The 16573-nt window shown below is 30.1% G+C and overlaps 1 protein-coding gene across 2 annotated transcripts in view; it reads right to left on the bottom strand.

Moving 5' to 3' along the window:
• Positions 1 to 16154, bottom strand: part of LOC136983638 (ras guanyl-releasing protein 3-like) — a 58404-nt gene extending 42250 nt beyond the window's left edge. Inside the window, exons 1-2 of one of the 2 annotated variants that reach the window (XM_067280437.1) lie at positions 15979 to 16154; positions 13491 to 13621 (exon numbers count right to left, since the gene is read on the bottom strand). In XM_067280437.1, coding sequence (XP_067136538.1) covers positions 13491 to 13569 — 79 coding nt within the window. In that variant the 5' untranslated portion in view covers positions 13570 to 13621; positions 15979 to 16154. Of the gene's footprint in view, positions 1 to 13490; positions 13622 to 14261; positions 14653 to 15978 lie in introns of those variants that run through there. The other variant, XM_067280438.1, reaches the window with a different exon arrangement.
• Between the last annotated feature and the right edge of the window lie 419 nt (positions 16155 to 16573).

Here is a 16573-nt window from a genome sequence, read left to right as displayed (position 1 = left end):
ATGTACCGGAAAAGAAATATCTCAAATAAAACATTTTCTTTAACTTACAAGAAGCCTAAGATGATTATTTTAATTAAAACTTAGCATTTAAATAACTTTTTCGAATTTCTAGGGGAGGGCAACTGCCCCTCTGCCCCTCCCCCTGGCGACGCCCTTGACTGCAATATCATAAATAAAATTTTGTTTAAATCTGTGCAGTAGCTTTTTAGACAATGTATATAATAGAAAACCAAATTTGCTCTTTGTGAAGCTTCTCTTTAGCTTATTAACGTTATATCCTCACAATGTATGATGAAAGTAATATATTAACTTAAAATATTTAAGATACATCCTGAACTTGTTATCAGCTGAAACATAGATACACGTTATCATTAGTAACAATAGTTAACTTTCTAAAACAAACAAATGTCAAAACTTACTCCTATCAAAAAATGAACTAAGCACTTTCAATATAATTTTACCATGTAAATTCAGATTAAGTTTACAATAATTCATTTGCCAATCATTAAAAATTTTAAAATTTAATTATTTTCAACCATGCAATTTTTCATTTTATGAATGAAGTATTTTGTATTTTTTCGTTTTTTTTTTTTATTGTTAATACAGAGCTGTCCATTAATTACGTGTATAGTTTAAGGAGAAGTTGCAAAAAGTACATCATTGTACTGTACATGTGAGGTTGCCAAATTGGGGATATCCAAATGTCAGGATTTATCATATGTGGGTGAAGGAATGTGAGGCAGATAGCTGCAGTGACAAATAAACCCATTTATTTATACAAAGTCTTACAATCTAGTGCATCTCGTCAACTATAGGCACTGGACTGTAGAGTCGATTGCCCTGGGGTTGTCAGTCAAGATGCTTCTATGGTGTCAGGAAGTCTAGTGACAATTGGTGAAAACCAGAAGTCCAAGGCAGGATGGTGTCATTAGGGATGAAGACAAGGCAGATAACTTCACAACAGGAGGCAGAGGAAAGTCTGGTCAGATGACTTCACAGTTAGAGGCAGGGAAAAGTCCCCCTTTGTCCTTGAGATCCAGGTTTATAAAAGACTCTCTTCCCTGGATCTCTAGCTTTTGATTGGTCTGTTTCCTGTATCTAGACAGATAACAGACCATTTCGGGCTACCAAAGGTTTAATTCGACACTGTGATTCATTTGATCAAATTGCACCTTGAAACATCTGCTCTTATTTAAGTGCTTCGAAATCTCATAAGTCTGACACATAATCTCCTTTTAAGGTTATTTAAAAACTTATTTTTTCTTTCTCTCAATTAATAATTTTATTATTTCCCAATTTTATTTAGGTTTTTCTTCCAGTTTTTACAAGCATTAGAATCAAAACCCAATCCCCTGATTTGACACTTATGATATTTTTAACACGTGAGCTCGAGTATTGCTTGGGCCTCACATACATCATAAAGAGGAAGGGGATCAAAGCATTGTCTACATGGACCTTTTTAGTGATATTAGTGGCATACAAATTTATTCTTATAAACCTATTTACTAAATTGTCAGTTAGAAAATATCAATATTTGCAGAACTTTTTAAATTCATTTCTTCAATGTCAAGATGTCCATAAATTAGTGTACTGTACATATATTTAAAGGAAAGGTTTTCCAAAAAGTATATTTCTGTACACAAAAGGGGAGAGAATCAAAACTGGCTCCAAACCCGTACACATAATTAATGGATGACTGCTAAGTATCTAAGTATTTCTTGTTTTTCAAATTATTGTATCAAAAATTCTAAATTTCCATTTTCTCTAGTGAAATGCAGTTTGCCTTAGGGCATTCCATCCAACTAATGAACATTTTTTTATACTGTACAGACAAAATTTCTCTCAAAAAACATCTAATCAGATTATTAGGTATCTATTTTAATGTATCTATTTATAGATTTCTTTGTTTATAGCTATATATATTTCTCTACAAGATCAGAAACATTTTCTTCAATATGATTTAACAAATCATTCATTTCAAAAAGTTTACTGTAAGCATGTGTTTAACTATATTTTTAAATTATTTACTTCAATATTGTGGCACTGATTCCCTAATCCTTTAGCAGGTGTTTTAGTAAAGTGACATCATTCTTGTCCCAAAACCTGGATTCCCATGATTTTTCTGACTGATTTCTGGACACAAAACTTCTTTGGCTAGGGAGACCATCTATGACATTATTCCTTTAACTGTTCCTTTGTCTCAGGATCGTAATGACAAAGCCTCACATCATCCACAGTCACTAATCAAGCCACAAAATCTTCAGAACGAGCATGAAACTATGCCAAAATAGCTTTGGAGCAATTATGTGATTCTGTTTCTGGTCTGTATTGATAAGTTTTGAAATTCATTTGGAGAACTTTTGCATGTAGAGAATATCATAGATTATGTGGAAAACCCTTCTGTGGGAAATCTGCAAGATTTTAGCAATTGTCTTGACTGGTCTTTAAAATTCATTCACATTTTCATCTAGCATTGCTGAAATGGACCATCTAGAATGTGGCTCATCTGTTACCTCAAAATGGCCAGTTTGGAAATGTGCCACCCATTTCTTCACCATTGTGAGAATCACCAGTATCTCAGAGTAAATATCTTGTGTTCCTTTCTCCTACAGGAATAAAAACTTCAGGATCGAATGATTCTTAATGTTGTTGATTTCCAGTTTTAGCATAGTCGTTATAAATTCATATTGCCAAATCAAGCAATGGTCAAAACTCTTATGGCACATACAGCAAGGACTTCTCTCCATTATTCTCATAGCATAGTTCTTGCTCTCTTGCATCTCGGTAAAGTTGCAAACTTTTCAGCACCCCTCAATACTTTATATTAGTATTGCTGTTAAAAGCTAACAGATAATAAAAAAATATAAAACTAAGCTAACAGATAATAAATAACAGATAAAAATATTACACTCAAACAGAAGGAATACCAATGGAAACATGTATAGGCCCAAGATTGGCAGAAATATTTATGATACTGATAGATGAAAAAATAAGAAATATAAAAGAAATTCAATTTTATAATAAGTATGTTGACGACTGTATTATTACATTTGACAATATGAAAACAAACAAAGAATTAATATTGGAACAAGCAAATCAAATTAAAGAAAATATACAGTTTGAAATAGAAACAGAAAAGCAAAACAGTATTAATTATTTAGATAGTACAATAGAAAGAAAAGACGATAAACTAGAATATACAAAATATATTAAACTTATGCAGGTATCTAAGGTACTCAACTATAAATCAAATGTGCCATTAACTATGAAATTTAATACATTTAAAATGTATATAGATAAAATTAAGGGTAGAACAAGTAAAACAGAAAACCAACAAATAGTAAAAATATTTCTGTTTAATGATTACCCTAAAAAATTACTAGATAAATGGATACATAAGATAATTAACAACAAACCAAGAAATAAACAATTTGACAATGATGAAAAAGTGTGGAATTAATTTATATTCCTAAATTATTTGAAAGAATAAAGAAAATATTATGTAAAAAAATGAATTTAATAATGATTTATGATTATGAAAATGATTTATTTAAAAAATATTTATGTTATAGAAATAATAATAAACTTGAAACAATAGAAGAAAAAGGAGTGGTATATTCTTTTGATTGTAGTTGTAGACAAAGAAAAACGTACATAAGTGAGACAAAAATAAAACTTAAAATACACTTAAAAGAACATATTAGAGCAATTAAAGAAAATTATGCAAATTCTGCAGTTGCAGAGCATTGTAATAAAGGATGTGAGATTGATTTAAATACAGTAAAAATAAAAAAAAGAAACAAATACATTTAAAAGACAGTTATTCGAATTATTCGAACATATTTATATAAAAAGGCAAAATATTAGGGCAACCGGAAAGTAATGTCGTTTTTTTACATTAAAATCAAACAAATAAATTTTTAACTTGTTTTCACTTTTAATCAATGATGTAATCACCCTTGTTATCAACAACCTTTTGCCATCTAGTGCACAAATTTTCAATGCCAGATCAATAAAAATCAATTGGTTTTTGAGCAAAATATCTGGAGATGGCATTTTGGATATCATCCAAATTTTCAAATTTTTTATCACATGGAAAGTGTTGTAGTGATCAGAATAAATGGAAATCCAATAGTGCAATGTCGGGTGAGTATGGTGGGTGAGGCATTACCTCCCACCCCAATTCATTAATTTTTTCCAGGGTTCGTCTTGCACAGTGTGGTCTTGCATTATCGTGTTGCAGAATAACGCCTTTTCCGTTGACAATCTCTGGACACTTTTCAATTAAAAATTGATTTACTTGATCCAATTGTTTATAGTAAAGGTCTGCATTCACAGTTTTTCCAGGTTTCAGCACTTCAAAATAAATGATTCCGCAAATACTCCACCAAACACATGTAAGCCCGCAGAAAGATCCGATCCGATCAGGAAGAGAAACCAAAAATCCAAAACATCGCGATCAGATCAGAAAGAGAAAACAAAAGTTACGGTCATCCCGAGTCAGCCCATTAGTCATCGAACATTGAATAACAGACTGGCTCAATGCCAACAATGATGGTAAAAAAACCCGAGCAACTCTGGAAAAGGCGCGATCGTCCAGGAAGGTCTGAATCCAGTGTCTCCAGTCCCAGACATAAGACTGATTCCAGCTTCCATAGTCCAGGAGGTCGTCGCATACAGTCATCAGATCACCTATCAAGGTATATTGACTTTGTAAACTCTCTCCCACTCGAGGTTAGGCACGTGACTAATTTATTGGTTAGATCGCAATTAGCGATAGGGATATTTTACCTGCATTTTAGCAGTAGTTATCTGTATATCTTCATTTTATGTGTATCTTTAGTGTATGTGCACTTTTGTTAGTTAATAAACCGTTATTGTTTTTGTCAAACCTGTCTCCTGTCAAAGTAAGGACGCCTGTCGACGTACTGACGCACCTCCCCACTCACTTTTGCCCTCCTAGCCATCCAACGACAACGAGGTCGGGTTTTACAAACCCGTGCAGCGTAAGTGGTCAGCGAGGTTTTTCCCTGACCCTCTGCTTATCTCACACACACAAAAGCATTTTTTTGGGATGTAAACCTGGCTTAGCAGTACTTTGTGGCAATTCATTCAGAGCAAGCCACTGCCTTTTGCATTTTAGATTATCATAGAGGACCCATTTTTCATCTCCAGTGATCAAGTGATCAAAAAACACTTCTGTATTGTGCCGTTGAAGCAATAAGTTGCATGTGGTGGATCGGTTAGCTTTGTTTTCTTTGAACAGATTATATGGGACCCAAACACCTGCTCTGCATACTTTACCAATCTGCTGCAAATGTTTTTGGATGCTCAAGCAAGGTTTGTTAAGAGTGTTTGACAGTTCCTTGATTGTCTGATGTGGATTTCCTTCCACTTCCACCTTTAACACATCATTGTCTAAAGTTGTTGGTCTTCCTGATTGATACTAGTCGGAAAGATCAAAATTACCGGATCTGAACTTAGAAAACTACCTTTGGCATTTATGAAAGTCTAATGCACTTGGATAAACATCGCAAATGTTTTTGGTAGCAACTGTTGTGTTACTACCCTTGTGAAACTCAAAAAGCATACAATGCTGGATATGTTCTTCTTCTGGTATCTGGCTGGCCATTTCACCCAAAATTGCAAAAAAAATTTAAGATTTAATTATTTACAAGTAAACAAGTCACTTTAACCTTAAAATGTCTTTTGCACGGCTTTGAAGTACACAATGAGTTGATAAATGATAAGCAAATATTGATATGTGCAGAAACAACATTACTTTCCAGTTTACCTAATAATAAAATTAATAATAATTTGTAGAGGGAGTAACCGGTAGAAAGGTATTTTAAAGGGAAAAAAGATTATCGGAAAAGTAACTACATAGATAGGATAAAGAAGTGGTGGATAAGTGAGTAAAGTTAATTTTAACAATTTTTAAGAAAACCTTTTAATTTTTAAACAAGTATTTATTTTTTATACAGGCAAATTCCTTTAAAAGATAAAATAATGTTAAAAATCCTTTTATGGATAATTTATGTATATGTTACAGTCAAAACCCATTTTTAGTTAGAACGCATTTTAACTAGTTGAAACCAGTTTATACTGGATGTCTTTGTTAAAACCCGGTTTTAGTTAAAACTAGTTTTAACTCAAATTCATTTTTGACTAGCAGTAAATTTTAGTTATAACAAAGACATTCAGTATAAACTAGTTTCAACTAGTTAAAATGCATTCTAACTAAAAACTGGTTTTGACTGCAACATATAGAGTGATTTGGGGTAAGATGGTAAGTGGGGGAAGATGCCTACTTTTTGATATTTTCAAACGGTGATGTCAGATTTTGTCATGTGTTTGTATGATGAATTGTTGGGCCACTATTGAGTGTGGAAAGCTGTAGTTGGCTACCGTTACCTCATTTTCTACATCCGAGAAGAATAAAAGCAAGATAAGAACGAAGTTTTTGTTGCAAAATGTTTCTAGAATCGTTTTAAAACTAAAAGTTAAAATAGAATTTATTATTTGTTCTTTGCAATTTTTAATGTGTGATGTAGTTAAGGTTCTAAAGTTTCCATTGTGAGCTACCGCCAATCCCTATCGGACACGCTAGAACACGTGACTCCGCTAGGCATCTTACCCTGACAAATGGAAAAGTTGCCACATTTTTCTTGGGGTAATATGCCTATTTTTTGTTAATTGAATTCCAATATGCCTATTTTTAATAAATTTTTGTTTTCTCGTTTTATTGCAGGATATGCATAGAAATTATATAAGGACTTCTCAAAAAGGTTTTAAGACTGAAAAGAACTTTCAGCTAGCTATAGAGCATGTTAGAACGAGTGGAAACTTAACAGTGCTTATACTGCGCTGTTATACTTACTATGAAGTACTTTGTACTACATATGCAATAAATTAAATTTGGTTAAGATATTCCAAAATTAATTTTATGCAATTGTATTTGTTATCTTACCCTAATGGCATTTGGCATCTCACCCAGATACTTGGGGTGAGATGCCTAAAATGCCATACAGTAAAAAAGTAGTCATTGCAAACACAATATACAATTATTTTTCATATACTCCAAACTTTTATTTGAAAAACATGCTCAAGAATATGATATTTTCGTTAGAGACCTCCAAAACCCAAATTATCATTATAATTTCCTTCATAAGCAAAATGTTAGGCATCTTTCCCCGAATCACTATACATAACTTTATTTCCCCCAAACATATCTATGTAGCTAAAATTAGTTTTAACTAATGTTAAAAGTTAAAACTAGTTTTATCTAAAATCAAAACATGTACAGCAGTAAATTAACTAGACAAAACCCATTTTGTCTAGTTAGAACTAGAATTTACTGCTAGTCAAAAATGAATTTGAGTTAAAACTAGTTTTAACTAGACAAAACGGGTTTTAAAAAAGACATCCAGTATAAACTAGTTTCAACTAGTTAAAATGCATTCTAACTAAAAATGGGTTTTGACTGTAACATATATATTGATGTATTGATAATAAGAAACAAGAAACCTGTAAGTAATTTAATAAATTTTACACATTATTGTCGGATATAAAATTGTTACAAGTTTTATAAAGTTTTTGTTATAGAATATTATTGTAAACCTGCTGAAAAGGGGCCTTAAAGTTCGAAATACAAAAATAGTGTGTACAGGTGAAAAATAAAGATTGTTTTTCTGAATAAGATCTCATCTATTTACAAATCACCAGTATAATAAGTCCTATTAATATACTAAGTTCAATGTAGACAATGATATAATAAAAAATTTAATACCGTAAGGACATAGAGGCAAAAGAATTAATATTAGTCAATAAACATTCCCATACTAAAAATAAAGTCAATGGTAATTAGGTAAATTAATTAAATATTTCAGAAGCTATAACTGAAATTTTATGCCAAATTCATTCAAAATTTCATTTAAAATTATTATTATTAAAATGAGTTACAAATAATGAATATAAAATCAGTATATAACAAAATTAATTCTTTAAATTGTATCATACCCAGGTGTTCATTCAGTCAGTATACCACAATTACTATCTATGATAACTGACATAATAAGGAATTGCAACTTGCACAATAATAATTGTTATTGGTAACTATCATTTATTGATGCAATTTTTTATGTCAAATTATGGCTCAGACTGAACATCATTTAATTGTAAGATTTGCATCAAAAAAGGAGGACCCATTAACAATTTCTCAAAATAAAAACTTTGTAGCACATAGCATTGTAATAATTTCTATCTGCACTAACTTGTATGTATCAGTTATAAATAGATAAAATACTCTAGTTCACTGATACACACACACAATTTTTTTATTTTAACTACCTTGCATTATATATTATTTTATATTAGCATACTGGTTGCTATATATTTTGAATACCTATTAAATACCTATTAAAAGTAAAGTTATACAGATATATTCACAACTATGGGGCTCTCCATTAATGGCATCAACACTGGGAGGGAGGGGGCTATGACAAATTGGACAAAGTCAGATAGGATAGACATCCATTTTATTTCATTAAATTTTATAATGTTTATTCATTTTATTTTATTTGAAAATTTCTTGTACATTTTGTTTCTAATTATGACATCTATCATTTGTAAAGTGATAAAGGTTTTAAGGGGATGTCCAAAGAGGGGTGGGGTTATGAAAACCTGGAAAAACTGGGACAAGGGGAAAGGGGAGAGTAAAAATTTGAAGAAAAATGTGAACGTAATTTATGGACAGGCCTATCGACTATGGATTCTGGAATTTAAAAAGGACCAATTACAGATATGAAGTACAGATTTAAAACTTGGCTTAGATAAGTTAATCAAATACAAGCTAGTATTGACATGCTTCCAATCATAGTTAAGCATTATTGGCAAAATTCCAATATTAACTGCAGTCTAGAATTCTAAAAATCAGACTAAACTAGGACTTAAGACTAGACCACATTTCTGTAATTGACCTGAATTGGTTTCTATTTGATATAGCATTACCCACCCAGATACTATTATCAAACTTTAATAATTGCTAAATTATATTTAGATACTTATTGGCTATTAAATTATTTAATTATTAGGACACTTTGGCAGTTTTGGTAGGTGTGCCATCATCTATTAATAACTTTAATGATTAGATAACTTAAATTTAGAAATCTGGAAAAACAATGACCCAGAACAAGATTCCAATTCAATAGTTGTGATTACCTATGATCTAAACTAATATGTTTCTAGAAGATCAGTTTGTTCAGGTAGAATAATCAGTGTTGAACATGAGTTGTAGATTCAAAGCTTGTACCATTTCTCAAACTTTACTAATTAAATTTAATTATTATAAATTATCTACGTTAATTAAATATTGAAAAAAGTTCAATTTAAACTAATTCATATTATAGCTTTAAATAGAAGAAAGTCATTGTTTTAATTTAATAGTTATCCTCTAAAAAAATACTGAATAAAATGAACATTTCAATTAAAAATAATTACGTATTAAACTTTTATATTACTATACAAATTATGTTTTTTATTGAAACTGATGTACGATTTACATATTATTTCAAAATTACTTTTTTAATTACTTGTGTATTACAATGACTTACTAGCATTAACTAGTATTAGTGCAATGTGATTATAAATCAGCAAATCATGTAATGAATTTAACAAATCATTACTTAAATACATCATTAATCTTAAATGTAGAGACGATAATTGAACAAATATTTTATTTCTAAAATACTAATCCATTTTTTCAGAAATAAAATAAGCATTTTATATCTTATATAAAGAAATTATTATATATTATTTATATAAAAATTAAATATATTTCTCTAAATTTCAAAATTTATATTGATATGAATTATATAATTTCAAAATAATTAATAAATGAAATATTTTGAAATAATTTCAAAATTAATTTCTTTCAAGAGTTTTTTTTTTGCATTAGACATATATTGAATGAAATTAATTTCCGTAACATGAATCCTTGTTACAATACAGTATGTTACTATATTCTACAAAAAAGTTTAAAAATATCATTTATTTATAATTATCAAATTTAGCTTTGATAAAACAATTCTAATTATATCCCAAGAGATTACTTTAATTACAAATTATTGATGTTTCATCAATAAACTTCAATTTGTATAAGCTTTGTTAATTAAGTTGATTTAAATTAAGAATGTAATTGGACATCAAACAATAAAGCAATTATAAGTGAAAAATGTAACTAAATTAAGACAGGTGCAAATATATCTCAAGCATTGTTAATTTACGTAATATATCTGATATAATTACTACTATCGAAACATTTTTCTTTTATAATTAATGGATATCTTTTTACTTTCTGAAATGACGCAATAAATTTCACTGAAGTAAATGGATCGGCATCAACACTTTCTACTGATTTAAAAGCTTCTTCAAAAGATCCTTAATTTCAAAATGTATTCAGATATATTCAAACAGAAATCTTTTCATCAAATTTATAAATATGTATATATTTCCATTTAATACAAAACTTACCTCTCCAAAAAAAAACTATTTCTTTGATCTTTATTTTTGAATCAATAAGTCTTTGAGGGCATTCGTATTATTTGCGTATACAGTTTAAAGGAGAAAGGGTTGGGAAAAATACATCACTGTACACAGTAGGAAGAGAAGGAATTGAGACATCATCTGTGTGGACTTTTTTTAATAGTATTAGTGGCTGTTACCAAGTGTTTCTTTACTACATACTACAATCTAAGATTTTTTCAAATCATATATAGAAAATTACTCTTGCATGCTAACAAACTTCTAATAAAACATAGCAACTTAATGAACTACCTAGCAACATATAATCTAGCCATAAGTGTCCTTGCTCATATACAACTGGAAAAATTGAAACCATTCATAACATATTGGAATTTAAAAAAAAAAAAGCCTACTTAAAATACTAGACATGTGAATAAACTAGCAGTTAAAAAATAAGAAAATATTTCTTCAATGTCAGGAAATCTATAAACTATTGTACATGTAATTAAAGGGGAGAAGGTTTGTCAAAAGTACATTATTGTACATAACGAGGAAGGGTCAAAAGTGGCTCAAAAACTATACACATAATTAACGGATGGCCCTTTGATATTATCTTCAAACTGTGTAATTCCAGAAAATTATATGTATAGATAATTATGTTTAACTACAATTCTTTCTTCCCATATCCTAGAATTTTCTGGAAAAGGTTATCTTTAGAATTTTCTGTATATTTATAAATATATAAAGTCTTTGCTGATTCGTTATATAACGTGTTCTTGTCCCAGTATAACCTTTGAAGGCTTCTGTACATACAACAAAGTTTAGATACAAACAGCTGAGGTAAATATCCACTTGTTTTCTATGCTATCATCCAAATCTAATTTTCAAGGTTACTGTATATAGCAGTACCTTAGTTCTTTATGGACAAATTTAATGATAAAGCAGAAAAAGAGAGCCAACGTTCTTCACAACAGAACATACAGAACATTTTCAGCCATTTTCATTGTTTACCAGGTCTTTGACACTTTAACGCTTCATTTTCAATTTACCTCATTCCTAGTCGATTTATTAAATCGAGAATATAAAAATGTAAGTTTTTAAGAATCCAAGGACGTGTTAAGGGCAAAAACAATTCGATTTAGCAATACAAAAACAAAGCAATGAGCTTTTCCCCCAATGTCACGCACGAAACTCGAAGCAGACGAACTCGCTCCATTCAAAATTTTCTAGAAGCATCAATGTTGCCAGATGTAAAGTGAAAATATTTAAAATAATAATAATAAAAAATTTTCGAAAATATTTTCTTTTAAATGAACTTTTAATAATTTTTTTAAAATCAATTAAGAGTAAAAACTTAATCACACTTTAACAATCGGGTAAACTACATTTTGAAATATGTCACTGAATGGCAGTTGACACGAGTTAATATTCTTAAAAGAAATCTCCTTATTTTAAGTTACGAAGAATGTTTCCAGCTGCAGGATGTTTTTGTCCGACGGTTGTCATAGCAACTGCTGATAACGACTTATCGCGTCATTCCGGATATTTCCCGGGTAGAAACGCACCTCCTATGACGTCATACATGAACTAAAAAGAGCAGTCGTTTAGCATTTCTTTTCCTGCTTTAATCACGAATTAGTTACTCCCATTAAAACTTGAGGAGACCGAAAAATCTTTGTTTTTTTCCATCGACCGTGCATAATTATTATATTTAAGTTGTTTACAAAATGCGCTAACGCATTTACAATTTATTTCCATTTTTTACAGAAAGTAATGTACAGTACATGCGACATTCTATAAAATATCACTTCTTTTTTAATATATTGCCTATGGATTTTTTTTAAAAAGAATAATTCGAAATAATATCGGAGAGGGGGAAAATTATAAAAATCGTTAAATTTCCTTCATATTTTTCCAGGAACTCGGATACACTTTCATAATATAACGCATGTGATTGGCTAAATCAAAATAAAAATAGAATTCTAGGATTTAATTCGCTTTCTGAATTCATCATAATTTTATTTAAAATCATATTAATGTATAGAAATATATACAGTAAAATCTCATTGAAAAGACCATAAGTGGCCATCTTAAAGGAATGGTCGTCTAGAGAGGTTTTACTGTATATTATATAAATCTCAGCTAACTCAACCCTGTCAACCCATTGTACAGTAAATTTAAAATTTCTTGACAATATAAAAGTTATAATTAATTAACGAGTGTTTCGATATCCGGAAGTCACCGCGATACTGTACATTATATCACTGTAGTCGGTAAGTTATTAAAGACTGTACATTGCTGTATACTGCACTGCCATAAAATTTTTTAAGCTCACTTCCTGTAATAATAAAGTCAGCAGCATAAACCTCAGTAAAACTTCTGTATAGGGTTGTTCTCAATGAATTAATGTACTGTATATTACCTGGTTTTTCACGTCATTGGAGGAAACACACCTTATTAGTCCGGTTTACGGGATTTATTGTATATTTTTATAAGCCAAGGCGCTCAGTTTAACAGAAAGAAAAAAAAAAAAAAGTTATTCTAAAGGATTATATAACGTTCAAATTTAACTTAAATAAGTTATTTCGTCTGTAAAAAAAGCCATAGTCACGACTGCAGCGCTTTGTATACGACTCTAACACCTTAACACGCTCATACGTAATTTATAAGGATGAAGAAATAGAATAAGTACAGTACATTCACCGTTAACGATAAATTCTTTAAATAAAGTAGGCAATCTGGTTTTATAGTAACCAAATTGAGTGAAAGGAAGGAGGAGAGATTTTTACAGAAGCAATAGACCGCGCCCATATTTAGAAGCCGGTGGTTTCTATATATAGAACCCAATGGACGAGTGATATTGGTTGTTCCAACAGAGCGTGCAGGATATCGCTTCCATAAATACGCATTTCTTTTCAATTGACACACTCTTATCTTAAACTTTCTATCACTTTCCCCCGGTCACTTACCATGTGTATTCTCACCGCTTGCCACTTTATGTAAGGAACGACTAGGCATGGTTTCGGTCCGTCGTTCACTCGTCATCATGGAAATTTAACCTTAGACAGCACATAATCACCAAACTGAGATCTTCTAACTCCTGTTAAAAATATAAACACAGTTATAATAAAATTCGTTAAATATTTTAAGCTATAAATTTTAAAAAATACAAGAAAAATGTAAAGCGTGATCGTTTTAAAATTCAATAGGGTCAACTGGCACCAAGCCAAAATAGAATAATGACCCTATGTCCCGGACCTTTTTAACTGTATTGGACACACCCTGTATGCACCAATAAATCTGATCGAGTCTATAAAAGCTATAACTCTACCTTTTAAAAATGTCTGATTTAATCTGTGGACTTAAGTATTGGTATGTAAATTACTGTTAAATTTGAAAGGTCATCTGAACGGAAAATAAATAAATAAATAAATATATATATATATAACGAGTATAAATTCTGTATAAATATTTAATTTTCCTAATCTACAACAACAGTAATAATATTAAAAAATCATTCAATGTAATGGCCTACTTAAATATGCCATTGTTGACACGGAAATTTTTCTTTAAATTACATCAAAATTTCTCTCGTGTTAATAAAGAAATAAATTATTAAAGATATTAAAAAATTATGTTATAAAAATATGCAGTTATATTTAAACGGTAGGGCCGAATTAAGTTTAGTAGCCAACTATAAATAGGGATTTTACTTATTATAAAAAGACTCTTGGACTTACTAAACATAACAGGACAAGTAGTTATTTTTAATCGTCAACTTATTTAAAAATTATCATCCTGATCGATAGTCTACTTACTTGCGATTTCAATAAATGACAAATCCGTGTTTCCCCTCCGTTTCGACTGTCATAGGAAATCCCACAGACGGATCACCCCTAACAAAATTAAACTGCACGAGACTCCATTTACGTGTATCTCACACCTTATAGTGTAGTTTATACATGCATACGCTGTATGTATATGAATTTTAAAAACAATTTGACGGTCGTCGCACCCTCGATGACATCACTTTTCCGGAGGATGGCAATTTTTCCGTTCTGACATTTGTCGCATCCAACGGAACGTGACATTGAAGGAGTGAATAAGAGCGAGACCGTGACCCGACCTCAACATTTTTTTTTTTTTGTTTGTTTACATTTTTACACCGAGAGATTACTAAATAACCTAAATGCATGGGCGAGCGGGAAGTGTTTTATTTTATTTTATTTTTTTGAAGTTAACAATGCGTGATAGACAGATCGTTGTGTCATTTTCAAAACGACGAACACAGAATACGTAATAATTGCGTTATTGTATTCGTCGTTCGTGAAAGATTTGTCATATATAAAGTGGTATAAAGTGGCACGTGCTATCAATTATATAGGCAATTTTTTGTGTTATTCGTATTATTTTTTATTAATTTTTTTTCTGTGAACGTCACAGAATCTTCCATTGCTTTGTCATTGTCTACTTTTCAATACTGGCGGATTGAATATTTTTTATTTTATTTTATTATTATTATTTTTTTTTTTTGCATTTTCATCTTCCTCGAAGCTACAGTCCTGGGATTAGCTCCACCTTACATCTGTTACACGTGATTACGACCAAACCCAATTCCGGTCGATATAAGGTCTCTTTGCAAATAATTTTTATTTTGATAGTAAAAAAACCTTTCTGGAAATATCCCTAAATTTCACTTCTTTTTTCTAAATATTTCCCTAATAGGAGGGGAAAATTAATTGTTTTAAATTTGATATTCACATGATTTAAGTAAATATAAACACCTGTAACTCCGCCCTGGTGTTCCAGACTAAAACTTTGTACAGTTTACTTGTTTATACAGTTTGATTATCTACCTTAAATAAACGCTAGATATTAAAAACGAGCAGAAACACTTAGAAAATTGAATGCGTTAATTATTGCATAAGTGATTTTCTTAAAAAAAATTCTCTAAATGCACGAACTAAATGCGTAAAGGGCTCATAAGTTGTTGTTGTTACGCGTCGGTGATTTTTCCTTAAAAAGCAAATATTTTATACGCATAAATTAAACGAAAAATTAAAAATAATAATTTAAATAAAATCAGCAACCGAGATACATATAAAGATAATTAAACTTACGTTTAAAAGTATTTAAAATAAATAAATAAAATATTCACCTTCTCCACTCGACCTCAGAGTAGAAAATATAAAAATTTATTATTATTAAAATGCAAAATATAAAAAAACCTAACGATGAGAAAAGTAAATTAAAAAAAATTCCTTATCATCATATTTTAATAATTAAATTAGGAATCTTGTAATATTTATTTATTTTTTTATGTGTTAAAAATCGGATAAGGTTACATTACCCGTCACATTGACCCAATATCGTAGCTTAAAGGTCTATGACCCTTAAACCGTAATAAAGTATGGGGGAAAAAAGACGATTTAAATAGTAAAAAATAATGCTACTTACCTAACAATCAAAGCCCCTTGTGCAATAACTGTTACCATTCACCGTAACTGTTTACTAAATCAATTCCTTTCGAAGCATAACACAAGAAAACGTTCGAATCATCTCGCAACCAACGCTCGATACGAGCATGTGTCGTAACCATAGCAACATCAGCCCTTTTACTGCAACAGTGACGTAAAACGGGCACGTAAACGTCATAGGACAAATAACGTCACGTGCTCTCACTCCCGGGTAAGATCTTGCAGACATTTGCAGATTATCTGAAACTTTATAAAAATATTTTCGTGCATCTTCAACAAACGAGAATTATTCTTGAATTTAAAAAAAAATAATATGTATAAATTATACCTTAATTAATACTCTTTACTTAAGCTTTTATTATAATTTTAATGCATATAAATTATTAAAGCAATTTATTAATTTTTTTAATGACTATTTATTTTTATCTAGAAGGGAATTGTTGTAATTATTAAACCATGTGATGAATTCTCATGCATTTTCTTAATGAACAGAAATTATTATTATTATTATTATTATTATTATTATTATTGCTGCTGTTGTTAAGTAGAATTAAATCTTGATTTTAATTAAAATT

The sequence above is a fragment of the Centruroides vittatus genome, unplaced genomic scaffold, assembly GCF_030686945.1.
Source record: "Centruroides vittatus isolate TY-2023 unplaced genomic scaffold, ASM3068694v2 contig_884, whole genome shotgun sequence".
Classification (NCBI taxonomy): domain Eukaryota; kingdom Metazoa; phylum Arthropoda; class Arachnida; order Scorpiones; family Buthidae; genus Centruroides; species Centruroides vittatus.
The sequence above is the reverse complement of the archived record's forward strand: the minus strand, read 5'-3'. Positions and strand labels throughout refer to the sequence as shown.